The sequence below is a fragment of the Chelon labrosus genome, assembly GCF_963514085.1.
Source record: "Chelon labrosus genome assembly, chromosome: 14".
Classification (NCBI taxonomy): domain Eukaryota; kingdom Metazoa; phylum Chordata; class Actinopteri; order Mugiliformes; family Mugilidae; genus Chelon; species Chelon labrosus.
In genome coordinates this window covers 15,371,935-15,385,942 of record NC_140347.1, presented here as the reverse complement: position 1 = coordinate 15,385,942, position 14,008 = coordinate 15,371,935, and the positions used below count along the sequence as shown (strand labels likewise).

Sequence of the window (14,008 nt, the reverse complement as noted above, 5' to 3'; positions counted from 1 at the left end):
ACATATCTGCCAAGGAAAAACAGAAGTTCATAGGAAACCAGAGTGGGTGCAGTAATTGATTGACCTTGGAAATCTGGAAACTTACGTGGAGCTCGAAAATCCAAAGGCAATAACAAAGAAGTCTTCTACATGCGGGGCACTGAACTCTTCTGCCAAGACTACCCAGGATAAGGATTATTAACCTCCTGTCCCTGACAATATCCCTCTCCAAAACCGCAAGTCTTCCATTATCCTCTTTCTCTTCATCCTACACTTTCCTTTATCAAAACCCCTTACCTTCTTTTGATATATAATATTACATACCCCTATTGAACTTTGGGTTGGTTAATTTTGTTTGGACTTGGGAATATTTTATTTGGTTTTGCAAGAACTTTGGAAAAGGGACATTTGATTGAAGGACTGGTTGCATTTTGGAATTTTTGAAGAACTCTTAATTTTGATTTTGCTTGAACAATTGGGGGGGGGGGGACTATGGTCTCGGGATATTGAAATTGAAATTGTTTTGTTTATACTGTTGGGCATTTAGTTTTTCTTATTGACTAATCATATGAAGAAATTTTGAGAAGAGTTTTTTTTGTTGTTGTTTTTGTTGTTACCCTGACACTTAGTTAACGAAAATACAAAAAGTGATCCCTAACTGATTTTGGCCTTCATTAATTTTTGTAGCGAGATTGTTATTTCCTTTAGGCCTTAAAGCTATTTTTCTCTGCCCTGAGATTTTAAATGACAGACTTGGTTGTCTGTCTGGCGCCCAATTAAATTTATATCCGTACATATTTTTGGCCTTTAGTTACGCTACAGAAATGGCGCCCAACGTGGGGCTCGAAAGTTGTTAATGGTTACTGTGTTGTTGATGAATGAAGGTATTACTTTGTGCATATGATATATTTGTTGTTGCCCATTATGGTAATGTTCTGCTTCAGCTTATAAGTACATCGTATTATACTTAAACTGTTTTGGGGTTTGATGGAGTGTTTTTCAATGAGTATTGCAAACAAGAAAATAAGAAGTGAACAAAACACTAAAGCTAAAGTCACGCTAGCAGCTCTGTGAGGCTACGCTTAGCTGCGCAGCAATAGTTAAATGCTAATGCTAACATGCAAACTTTCTCACAATGGCAACTGCTGCCTTCAAGTGCAACTTCTGAGCATGTGGTTGTAACACGGTAAGTCATGAACACAACATGTTTGACATTCAAGCGGGAACATCAGCAATAATAAGTCGTAAGAACACTGTTGCCAGGCAACTGCTGTTGTCTAGAAGCCCGTGGGAGTTTAGCATGCTTACAACCAGGTGATGTAGGAAATGCAAAGGCGTAGTGAAAAGATGAGGAACGTTGGAAATTTTCCATAAAGAACTGTATGCAATTAAATTAGAGTATATTAACTTATAATTCGGGGAAAATAAGACTAAAGGTCCACGCTAGCATGCTAGCATCTCTGTGAGGTTGTGCTTAGCTGGCTAGCTACAGTATATTGTAATTTAGTCTCATCTATGAGGAATCTAAGTTAAATATTGACATTCTCCATGGTTTAATCTTATAATTATACCTTTGCATTTCCCAAATTAAGTTTCCCACATGTTAGCTTGATGAGCTTGTCGTAGCTTAGCAGCGGTCTACTCTCAAATTAGAGGTTAGCCAACCATGTGGTGTACGCGACTTCCCATGTCTTAACTGCGAGCTTATGGGTTCCATTTGAAGGCAGCAAAACATGCACCGATGACGCTAACATGCAGATGTTTCGCAGTTGTTACATGTTCACCATCTTAGCTTAGCGGGTTAGCTTGCTAGCATTTGCTAATAAGACCTCAACATAAACTAGTCTCACGGGAATGTTGTTAGTTTTGCAGATATTTGGTCATAGAATAGTATATTTTGGTTTGACATGGAGCTAAATGAAGAGTTATTACATTGGACATTCAACACATTTTGTATGTTAGACACCAAAGAAGTCTGTGATCCCTAATCCAAGCCTGTAGGATATATTCTCTGTTTAAAGATTGTTGTTTTTGATAGATCGGAAACATGGCTGAAATAAAAAACACGTAATAACAAAATAATATGTAATGCTCACAGCTCTTTTAAGAAGCAGAATAATTTTAGTGTACACCGTATACAGGTTACAGTACATGCATACAGGAGAGTGATAGTGTGTCTATGTCACACAGGACTGTTTTTACAAACCTTTCTGTTCTCTGTTGTCAACCTTTTATTTTCTGCTCTCTTTCTGAGGCAAGGTCATTTCATTTGTACAGGGAAAAAAGATTTTTCAAATGCAAACTATCATATCAGTAAACAAACCCAATATTTGCCTGATTGTTTTTCAGTGTGGGCCGCCCTTTTGAAATTACAAATGCTCTTAAGGGAAGGAGAGCAAACAATGGAAACATCCATCCACCAATAATTTGAACAGAGCCCGGCCTGGTCTCCAGTGCAAATAGACACAGAGATTTGTCGACAGATGACCCTTAAAAATCTGTTCATCACAACTGCTGGTGATAACCCATTGTTTAGCGTAAATAAGCAGACGTTCGGTGTGGAGCTGGAGTAATTTGTCATGAAGCGATGGTGCAGCTGCAGCTCCGTTGCCTCAACACACAGGCTTTTATATGGTTTGCATCTATTTATGGAGGCCGCAGAGAAGGATTCATTCATCTCTATAGTTGTCTCAGCATTTCACACGGAATTAAGAGCAAGTGCCGCATGAGAAAAATGAGCTCTGAGTAAGCTGAACTGCTTACTGGCAAAAAATACAATAAGTATCTGCTTTACTATACATCTGGCCTGTTTTCAGAAGGAGCTGACTCATGCATTGGCCATGTGATAACCTTCATCACCAGGTTAGCCTTTTTAGTAAAAAGCATGAGTAACTGAACTCTCATGTTTCTCAAGGAGAGTCAGGATTTCAGGATTCAGATCAGGGGAATACCAGTGGGAAACCAGGCCCAGATTTTGTTTATTCTGCCTTAGCCGGCCTCTCATATTGATGAGGTTGTTACTGATGCATTAGTGTTCAGGTTCTGTTTATCAGAGCGTTGTCCTGGAAAAGCTTTGGGTGTTGAAAAAAAAAAAGAGGTAAGAACGGTGCAAAATGCATTATGAGTCCTGGATCTGCCTTTCATCATTGTAATGTGAACCATGAAATGAGAGGAAGTGAATCTGTTGCATTGATTGGGTCCCTGAAAATATTACAGACCCCTTTCTGTGGCTTTAAACTAGCTAGTAGTTTAAATAAAGCTAATGCAGAGGTGTCAAAAAACGCAGTTCATCAAATGACCACCCGAGACTGGGCTCTGAAAGCGAGTCAGTCCCCACTGAAACAAACATGTTTACAGCCTGGTTTAAAGAACCTTGTAAATCTTTAAATTTTGCACAGGCTGCTTTGAGTTACAGGTTTGTGCCCTCCCAAGTTGCTAGCTGTCTGCATAGGCGACATCCGGCCTCCAGAGCTCCACCTTTTTTCCTGTTATCTGGGAAAGTCGTAGTCAGGTGCTGCAAACATGGCTATGGCAAGAACTACCTACACTGAGCTTCAAAACTGCTTTAACACAAATCCAACAGGTAATTTAAATTTATGGTACCCCTAACCAAAACAACAAAAAAAAATATATACATGAATAAAAAATACACTTCTGGTATCGTCCCCGAAGACACATCCCCCTTTCCCTTTTGGCTTTCTTGTCTGTGACTCTCCAGGCCGGCTGGGGCCTTTCTGTGTGGAGTTTGCATGTTCTCCCTGTGTCTGCGTGGGTTCTCTCCAGGTACTCCAGCTTCCTCCCACCATCCAAAGACAAGCTCGTTAGGTTAATTGGTGATTCTAAATTGGCCGTAGGTGTGAGTGTGAATGGTTGTCTGTCTCTCTGTGTTAGCCCTGCGATAGACTGGAGACCTGTCCAGGGTGTACTCCGCCTCTAACCCGATGACAGCTGGGATAGGCTCTAGCCCTCTGCGACCCTTCACAGGACGAGCGGTTACAGAAGATGAATGAATGAATCTTTGACTCTTTAGATTTCTAGGTGAGGCCCTATATGCCTTTTTAATGAACTGATTAAATAATTTCCACATTTCTTCATGTTCCCTCAATATATATCCCATGTTGTTCCTGATCCATGCACCAGTTGTAGGTGCCTCAACTTTCTCCCAGACTTGCAGTATTCATACATTTATACATTTATGTTCTTGGGGTTTGAGACGGAGACCCGTCGGACAGAGAAGCTGATATATTACCTTGGATTCTAGTTGAACATTCACAGACGGGGATGACCATGGTTTTATTGATCACCTCCCTCCAGATTTGTTTAATTTAACTCACTCCCACGCGCAGTGCACAAATGTTTCTTGAGTCTGACTGCATTAAAACCAAGTGTCTGATATGTTACAGTTGAGAAATGTATGAAAAAGTCAACTCAACGCAACTAATCTTATCTTTTTTTGTGGAATGTAATTTAAATATGTAACAAATATGTCGGACATATTATATTTTTGTAGTAGCAAGCTTTATAAAAACTGTATTTAGCTGCTTAGCTTGGACATTACACTAGATAAATGTTATAATATGCTATATTTAAATGTGAAAACATCTGTTGGTGCACATTAATGTTGACATGCCCTATGTTACACGACCATGTTGATGTCATGTTCAGAAATTAATTAGTCTGACCGTGAAGGAGATTTCCTATTTATGCGTGTTAATATGCTGATGTTCTGGTGAACAGCCGTAAACTGGGGAGGCTGACATTTAGCACTGAACAGCAATCAGCTGGCCAAATTAAAACCAGTATGGACATCACATAACTTCCTTCCTCCGATTGCAGTTTGTCCCCACCCAACTCCGGAGCTCCTTTCTCTGATCCGCGGACTCGACGTGAGTCACTGGAGGACAAAACGTTATGTACCACAACTGAAACACAGATGGCTGTGAGCTTTGCCTCAGCCCGTCACTCATTGCTCACTCACAGGTTAGCATTGCCAACCAAGTCAGAGAAAACTGTCACAGTACACCAGTCAGTTTGGCAAATCACCCTGCTGCAAAAAGGGCTCCATGTGGTGGCTATTACGAAGTCCCAGTTACAGGGAGGACAATAATAAGCAGATGAAATTCAAATGTTAGGCATGAATGTTTGCTGGAACACGGCGAGTTGTTTTTATATTTAGTAGTGAGGCAGATGCTTCCACCACCACCACCGCCGCCACCACACTGGCTGATGTTTTATACTGGCTGTATGTTATATTTATAGGTGCCTCAAGTCTAAGCTTACATAAAAGGATTTCAATTACTTTGCACACGGGTGACAGGGAGACATCACTCATACAGACGCATATTTAGCTGCTGCCGGTTGTCAATCACACAGATGTGCATACATTATGTTGCATTCTGCAGAAATTACATGTAAATAATAGAACACGTTCCAGCACGCTGACTCGGGTTTAAAGCCATTAAAGGCTACCATTAAAAACATCATAGCCGTGATGAGAATGGCTGCTTCTCTTATGCTTTACATTTATGGATCTTGTTGTATATTGTTCAGATGTCTCAACAGCCTTTGGGTGGACATCCAAGGAATTCCTGTTTCCTCCATAAAAGATGATCCCTTGTAACTTTGATGATAGCATGGCTTGTCATCCAGGGAACTAGCAGGTCAAACTTATCACTTATACACTCAAACTGTAAATCTCCTCCTGACCTTTCTTTTCTGCTCAGTGTCATCTAACAGTGTATCAGCAGCATGCTAAGTTATCTTACCTCTGTCCTTAACCCTAAATTATTTGCGTGTGAGATAACGCTATAAAATGACGTGCAAACAGTTTAATATGCGTACCAGGACATGGAAACTGTAGTACTCTATTTATATCCATAACGTCGTTCCTCTGGCACCGTCATCAAGTTTTTTACTGGGCAATTGTTCACACGCTAATGTGCTAATGAACATGGTGAACAATATACACCAATACACCTTCCTAATATTGTGTAGGTCTCCCTTGTGCCTCCAAAACAGTCGTGACTCATCAGAGAATGGACATGGGTCTTCTGAGGGTGTCCTGTGGTGTCTGGCAACAGAATGTTGTTAGTGGGGGCGTTTGGGTCCTATGGGTTGAGGGGAGGGGCCTCTGTGGATCATCTCACACATGCTTGATCAGTTTGGGATCTAGTGAATTTGGAGGCCAGGTCAACACCTTGTTCTGTTCTTCATGTTTTTTTTAGTTGTTCCTAAACCGTTTTTGTGTGTGTGTCTGTGTCAGGCTGCATCCTGCTGCTGCCATCAAGGGGTGTCATTGCTATGGGGTGGGGGTGCCTGGTCTGGTCTAGGTGGGTGCTACATGTCTAAGTAACATCCACAAGAATGCTAGGTGCAAAAGTTTCCCAGCAGAACATTGAATTGTCAGAACATGGTCGATGTTATTTGCTTCTCCTGGTCATAATGTTATGCCTGATTGGTGTATCTGCCAAACATTAACATGTCAGCATTCTGAAGGTGGCATTTAGCTTAAAGCACAACTGTGTTTTTCGTCATGGATTGACTTTATATGTTTGCTAATATATAAACAAAGATAGATCCATTGTAGTGATTGCAGAAATATGGATTGCTTAATGAAGAAAACCCATCGTCAAATGTAGGGGCAATATCAGACACACAGCTATTTGGCTTTCGTTTCATGGCCTGTCTGCAGGTATTCCCAGCAACGTACAAAACTGAACCCAGAGGTCGACAAGAGGAGGCGAACAAGCACATGATCAAAACAGAACTGCAGCATCACAGGCGGGATCCATTTAACAGTGAAAGTGCACCTGAAAGTGACGGTCGCTCCCTCCTGGGTTCAAGAGGCAAACCGGAGACCGGAAGATCATTACCTCAAGCTTGTGTACCATCAGAGAAAACCAGAAGCATTGATGTTTCCCCCGAACAAGGAATTTATCTACTCTGCTCGAGCTAATCAGTCATCAACAGTCGAGGAGGAGGGCTTTTCACTTTGGTCTGCTCTCAGGTTTGAGTCAGCGTGTGGAGCTCAGACTTTATCTGCATTTAGTCGAGCAGATCACGTCCGCAAATAATGCGTCCGTCCTCTGTTAGCCTTCAGATTAATGAGAATTAGCTAGGAGGAGATACAAGTAACTCAGACGCTTATGCTGACAATCTGCCAACAGGCAGTTATTGCAAAAAAAAAGGAGAATAAATAAAGAAAAATCTAAGTTTTTGGGTAAACTACATTTTGTTCATATCAGATATCAGTGATATTAATATTTTACACCAGTGATGGTTGTGATAGAGCAACAGCCTCAGTCCTGAAGGTTTTCATGTTCCGTCTGCCTCAGAGAGTCTGTGGCTGTGAAATGTTAATGCATCCATTCTGATTTTATCTACAACAATGCAGCCACTCAGCTCCCCCTGGCCTGCACCGCCGATTCTGCCATTGTGTGAGACGGTGCGAAGAAAAGCAAACATCCACAAAATGTTTGAATAGACGGAAATTTGATCATTCACAATCAGTGAATTGAGGCTGTCTTTATTAAGGACGAGCAGAGGCCGCGTCTTTGTCATCGCGATTCACAACAGGACCTGACTCTTAATTTGTTGGCATGTGAACGTGTTAATAACTGGTCCGTCCAGAGGAGAAGGGACACAGGCGCGAATGTTGAGGTGCACAGAAAAACAAAATCTGCGTGAATCATCACTCCTCAACCCTTTTGGAGTCTCGCTGCTAAATGCATCATTTATTTGGCTCCTGGAAATCTACTTCTCTTTTGCATTTTCAATTCAAACACATGCTCACTTCTCAGGCTTTTAAAATGTTGTTTTTGCATCATAATAATGTCAGGGTGCCCGGGATCAGCGTTTGCAGCACACCCTGAAATAATGAAGTCTGCTTTCTGTTCTTTGAGATTGTCAATTTTTGGTTAATTATTCACACAATAAAAGGACATGCTCTGGCTGTTAATGAAGTCTGCAGCCTCTATCTGCCTCTGAACGCGTCAAAATGGAAGAACTCAGTGCCACTGAAGAGTAACCTTCATGAGCGCATTTTATATAAGAAATTGGAGCTTTCCGTTCTTGCAAAATGCAAACAGTTGTGTTCACAATTCATTTATGAATCAGGAGGATGAAATAGTTTTTTCCCAAGATGTTCTTAATCTTATTTTTCGTGCCGTGTTGATTCCGGTTCTTTGTCCGAGAACATCGTCTGCAAAGAGGAGCTTTGGGAATTCAAATAAAATCCTTTTTTTATATATATATATGTATATATAAGCCTCGGCTGTCGTCTCTCTTGTTTCTTATGCACTTGACAGCGTCATGGGTTGGGCAGATAAAGCTGTATTGGAAAACACGTGACGGGGCTTGTAGGAGCGACGCTTCATAAGTGTGAAGACACAGAGAAAAGGACTGGAGAGACGCTGGAGGCGGCAGGAGGAGCAGCAGCAGCAGCAGCACCACCACCAACCTGTATCCACAAAGCAGGAGCGCACTCCAGCAGGAGCGACGAGACACTTCTGCGGACATCTGAAAAACTTAGAGAATCTGACAAACAAAACTAATTATTATGAAGATTTCATTCTAACACATGCACGCCGGTTGACTCTCCTTTTATGTAACTGACTTGTGTTGGATGATGCGCTTCTGACTTGGATTAACGCGCGGTGATAAAGGGCGGTTCTGCGCACTTGGGAAAATTATGTAAGGTAAAAAAAAAAACACTTCATTCTTTTAAAAAAAGATTTAGTTTATAGCTCATGTTAGAACTTTTAATGTGTTGTTTATCTAGGCGTGAAAGTATTCATTATTTTAATGTGCCCACTGTGCGCAAAAATAAGGTAAAAAAAATACATTCTTGTGTAGATTAATAGTTTTAAAACGTTAAAATAACTCTTCAAGTTTAGCAAATGTTTAATAAGCTTTTTATCTCTTTAGTGTTAGAGAATATTTCCACATTTGAGCAGACGTATAGCTTTGTTTAGCCTTGTCAAAAAGAGGCGTTTTTCGTTGTTTCTTGCTTTTTTGTGAAGGTTTGCTGAGATTAATCTTTATTTGTTGTCTTCAGGAGTACAGTGTGCACATTACAGGACATTAAGGACACCTTAGTGATATATGCTCAGTCTAGGACCAATAAAATCTGTTAAAACATTTATAAAACTGTCAAGGAATTCTTAATTTCAAATATCTGCATGTGAAAAAAATGTCTGTATTAATATATATAATAGTATTTATGTATCTGGAGTGTAGCATCAAATGTTCCAAAAATACAGTGTGCACACGATTCTGTTTTCAGTAACATGTCTGAAATCTTTGTCATCCATTTGAAGGTTGTCCAGGCGTCTTAGACTGCAGTATCACCCTCAGACACAGCCATGAAATCTGTGCTGGATGGTGTGGCGGACACCACCTTCCGGACTATTACATCTGGTTTACAGTATCTGGGCTCCAACGATGCTAACTACGAGGACGGCATCAGTGATGTAGACTTCAAGGGCAGCTTCTCTCTGCAGAAGCCATTATCTGCTTTCCGCAGCAACTCTTTCCCAAATAAAGTACCCGCAGATGAGGAGCTCATCTTCAAGGGCATCCCCTTCTTCCCAACGAATGCCACAGACTTGTTTGGCAACAGGAGCTCCTTCAAAGATGAGACTAACAACATTCAGTGCGGGGAGAACTTTATGGACATGGAGTGTTTCATGATCCTGACTCCCAGCCAGCAGCTGGCTGTGGCTGTGATGTCTCTGACTCTGGGCACCTTCACGGTGCTGGAGAACCTGGTGGTGCTCTGTGTCATCCTGCAGTCCCGTACGCTCCGCTGCCGGCCGTCCTACCACTTCATCGGCAGTCTGGCAGTGGCTGACCTGCTGGGCAGTGTCATCTTTGTCTACAGCTTTTTGGACTTCCATGTTTTCCACAGGAAGGACAGTCCCAATGTTTTTCTCTTCAAGCTGGGTGGAGTCACAGCATCGTTCACAGCGTCAGTCGGGAGTCTTTTCCTCACTGCTATCGACCGCTACATCTCCATCCACCGGCCGCTCGCCTACAGGCGCATCGTGACGCGGACCAAGGCGGTCATAGCCTTTTGCATGATGTGGACAATCTCCATCGTCATCGCAGTGCTACCTCTGCTGGGCTGGAACTGTAAACGTCTCAACTCTATTTGCTCAGACATATTCCCTCTCATCGATGAGAACTACCTGATGTTCTGGATTGGTGTAACCAGCGTGCTGGTTCTTTTCATCATCTACGCCTACATATATATCCTGTGGAAGGCACACCACCATGCTGTGCGCATGCTGAGCCGCACCTCCCAGAAGAGCCTTGTTATCTATTCAGCAGATGGGACTAAAGTGCAGACCACTCGCCCTGAGCAGACACGCATGGATATCCGTCTGGCCAAGACCCTGGTGCTCATCCTGGTGGTGTTGGTCATCTGCTGGGGCCCGGTGCTCGCCATCATGGTCTATGACCTCTTCTGGAGGATGGACGATGACATCAAGACAGTATTTGCTTTCTGCAGCATGCTCTGCCTGCTCAACTCCACTGTCAACCCAATCATCTACGCCTTGAGGAGCAAGGACCTACGGCACGCCTTCCTCAGCTCCTGCCACGCCTGCAGGGGCAGTGCCCAGCAGTTGGACAATAGCCTCGAGTCAGACTGCCAGAATAGAAACGCCAACATCTCGGCCCACAGGGCTGCAGAAAGCTGTGTAAAGACCACTGTGAAAATAGCCAAAGTAACAATGTCTGTGTCGACTGAAACTTCTGCAGAAGCTGTGTAATCGGCCGTCATGGGAAAAAACTGTGTAAATGTCATCCTCCATTCCACACAATAAAGCAGAAGATAGGTATTGAAATCCTCTCCTCAAAGTGTTGACTTACATCCTCACATAGACGCTTTAGTGGTTACATCATTTTATGTTCACGTACGAGTACACAGTGTGCCAAAGTGCCAAATGGTATTGCAAGCGCGTAGAAAGGACTCACCATTGGAAAGGATTATCAAAGACTATCGTAAGTCTGCTGTTAACCATAGACTTCATGATTAGCGAAGGCATATTATATTTTTGTACCGTGAATTCAGGTTTTGAAAACAATATATCTTCATTTATGGGATAAGGGGCTACTGACATTTTTAATTAGACATGTTGTACTGTGTCATTTAGACTTTAACATGTGTCTTGCGCCATAAATATAACAAATCCTTGCGCCTTGACTTTCTACAGGCTTCATGTACATGTTGCACATAGTCATTTCTATCAGCAAACAGAAAAAGAAGTTAAATTGACTCAGATTGTTTTTCTTTTTCCCCATATTGCTATCAAATAAGTGACTTTTGTACTCTTTTCTGACAACACTCAATGAGTGGCAAAGAGATTTTGGAGAAGTGAGAGGTGATTCGCGTTCAAGAAAAAAAAAATGCATAAACTCTTGACAGGAAGAGGTAAATGGACTCAGAGGTTGTGAAATCAGAAATGGCATTTTCTGTGGCAAAGTGATCATCGGTCCCTGATGTCCATTTCTTCAGAGTAACGTGTCTTTTGTTCAAATGTATACCTAAACAACTGTACAGTGTTTTCTTGCAAAATAAAACGTTCGAGTTGACTCGTTCAGCTGCGCAGCCTAGACAACAATAACACCAAGCGTTCGGTCAAAGCTTGAACAGGTCAGAGCTGAATTGGGACGCAGTGTGCTGGCCACTACTGTGAGAGGCTGACGCGGTTTCTGACGATAGCTGCTTTCATCCAATGTGTGATTTTACTGGATTCAGCCTTGTATGTGTGTGTGATACCTTGTGACCTGGTGATATACGGTATTCCCAACCCCTCTAAGCCTTTTTGATCATTGCAGTGAGTTGTTTTCATGCTACTGTTGCAGCTGGGCGTCATTTCGGGAAAAACAACAGCAACCCATGCGCAGGGCTAGTGAAGTACTTTTGGCGTAACTCTGAATAATAATAATAATAATAATAACAAAAAAAAGTCTGCTGTTAATTTTACTTATCAAAGCAAAGAAACAAAAAGGTCTTTTCATTAGCTGGTAACTTGAATGGGAGTTTGTGTGTATGCATTCTGTGGAGCATCGATAACTGACCTTACAAAAAGAGAAGATGTGACTTTTCTAATAAACGATGTAGTACTTTTAATCTAGAAATCTCACGGCACAATTGTTCTGTAGACATTTATCTTGGTGTAAAGTTATCCAGACAGCTGTTTATCGATATGCTTTGCTGCCTCTTGTATTATTGAGTATTGAAGATCAAAATGTCAACTGTCAAGTGGCTTCTGTACATTGGTGGCATAATGAGGAATCTATGACTTAAAAATCACAACCAGTCAAGTGTTTTTAGTATTGCTGTTTTCAAACTTTTGAATAAAGTCGCAGCTGGTGGTCAATTCGCCTGCCGTTGTTTGATTGATTAATTGATGGTGGGGAGAAGGAGGCTCTGACACATTTTGGCTTAATCTACACAAGCACTGATTCAAGAGGAACGCACAAAAAAAATAAATCCTGAAGTGATGGCAACCCAAAGCCATCAGTGGTGCTTTAGTGCCCCCTAGTGGAAGATCTACCATTACTGGCAGACTTTCTGAGCAGAGGCGACCTTTCACCACATGGATTTTAGCTTTGTTAATGTTCCCACAACCCCAAAACTGACAAATTGCCAGTAAATGTCTTTCACAGCGTCCTCTGACAGCAGCATCTGCTCTCCTCTTCCTATCCCTTGGCCTACAAAGTGCGGAAAAATCGCAACATCTGTTCACGCATAGGCCTGTGTCAACACAACTTTGTTCATTTATCCGTGAAACACTCATCCATGAGGTGGGTTTACTCCAACATGTGTGCAAGGCAGTAATTAGAGTTGAGTGCTTATCTGAATCAATCCATTGATCAGCAGCTATTTAAACACATTTTAGACACGAGGAAAGCTTCACTTGTCTGATACTTTTCTCTGTCTTATGTCGTGTTAAATCATCGGTCAAGAACAACAAGTCACAGTGTTTCTGACATTTTATATACCCACCAATCTAGTGAAAAAATGTTATATGGATTAATCAGGAGAATGTAATGTAATTATATTTTAAATACACTGTTACACTTTGTGATATGACGAATTTAAATTGCTCATGTCAGTCAGTAATGGACTTGATCAACGTCCCAGCTATACTCTGGAGGATAACGAAACAAAAGAACAGTTAAGTTTAGTCCAGTGTTTTAGTTTTCGTACTTTTTGGGCTCAAGAATGAGTGTTGAAATACACAGCGGCTAACACATCATCCCCTTGTACTGTTCACACCGTGTGTGTGCACAGAGGTGGCTGAGGAAGTAATGGATGGGAAATGTCTCAAACTTTTGGGTCTGTGGTCATTTCAGGTTTTGCAACCCATTGTAACCTTTAAAAACTCCAACTCAACTCAACTCAACTTCAAACAACTCATAACTTTTTTAAGATAACTGTTTTTATTTCATTTACAATCATTGCACATCACCAGATTATTATTATTTGTTGTTATTGTTATTATCTTTCTGAACCAGAAATATGCTCTTCATCTGTTAAATCATAAACAACACTGATGCTGAGAAATAACACCAAACTACTAAGACTGGGTTTCAGTTAATGAATATTGTGATTATTTAAATAAGAAAGACCGGAGTGAATCTGTAAATATAGAAATAAAAATTTCAAATAAATAATAATAAATTCAAATAAATCCTCTTACAATGTATACCTTGAATAATACGTAAGTATAATATATATAAAACAAGCTGTAAATATATCTGTACAGATGTATATAAAAGTTTTTTTGTCTTTTTATGTAAAACTTTTAAGCGGAAACTAAAAACTTCGCCCGTTATGTTTATGGGCGTTTGTTAACAAACAAAACAAATTTGAAAATAGGACGTTTTCAGAGTGTTCGGGAAATGTAGTACTCAAGATAACGTGAGTAATGGCCACAATAAGAGATAAAAACTACAAGTACCGGCATGAAACTGTTTCTGCGCATGCTCACTACCGACCAAACAGAAGAAGGAATAA

General features: G+C 41.2%; 1 protein-coding gene across 2 annotated transcripts; it reads left to right on the top strand.

The window, feature by feature from the left end:
- Nucleotides 1-8,242: 8,242 nt before the first annotated feature.
- On the top strand, nucleotides 8,243-12,441 carry cnr1 (cannabinoid receptor 1). Of its 2 annotated transcripts, none has more exons than XM_084560925.1 (2): nucleotides 8,243-8,670; nucleotides 9,297-12,441. In XM_084560925.1, exon 2 carries the CDS (start codon nucleotides 9,342-9,344, stop codon nucleotides 10,749-10,751), a length of 1,410 nt encoding a protein of 469 aa, XP_084417051.1. In that variant the 5' UTR covers nucleotides 8,243-8,670; nucleotides 9,297-9,341; the 3' UTR covers nucleotides 10,752-12,441. The 2 variants fall into 2 exon arrangements, with proteins under 2 accessions (XP_084417051.1, XP_084417050.1); XM_084560924.1 differs by having other exon boundaries at nucleotides 8,243-8,675.
- The last annotated feature ends 1,567 nt before the right edge of the window (nucleotides 12,442-14,008 follow it).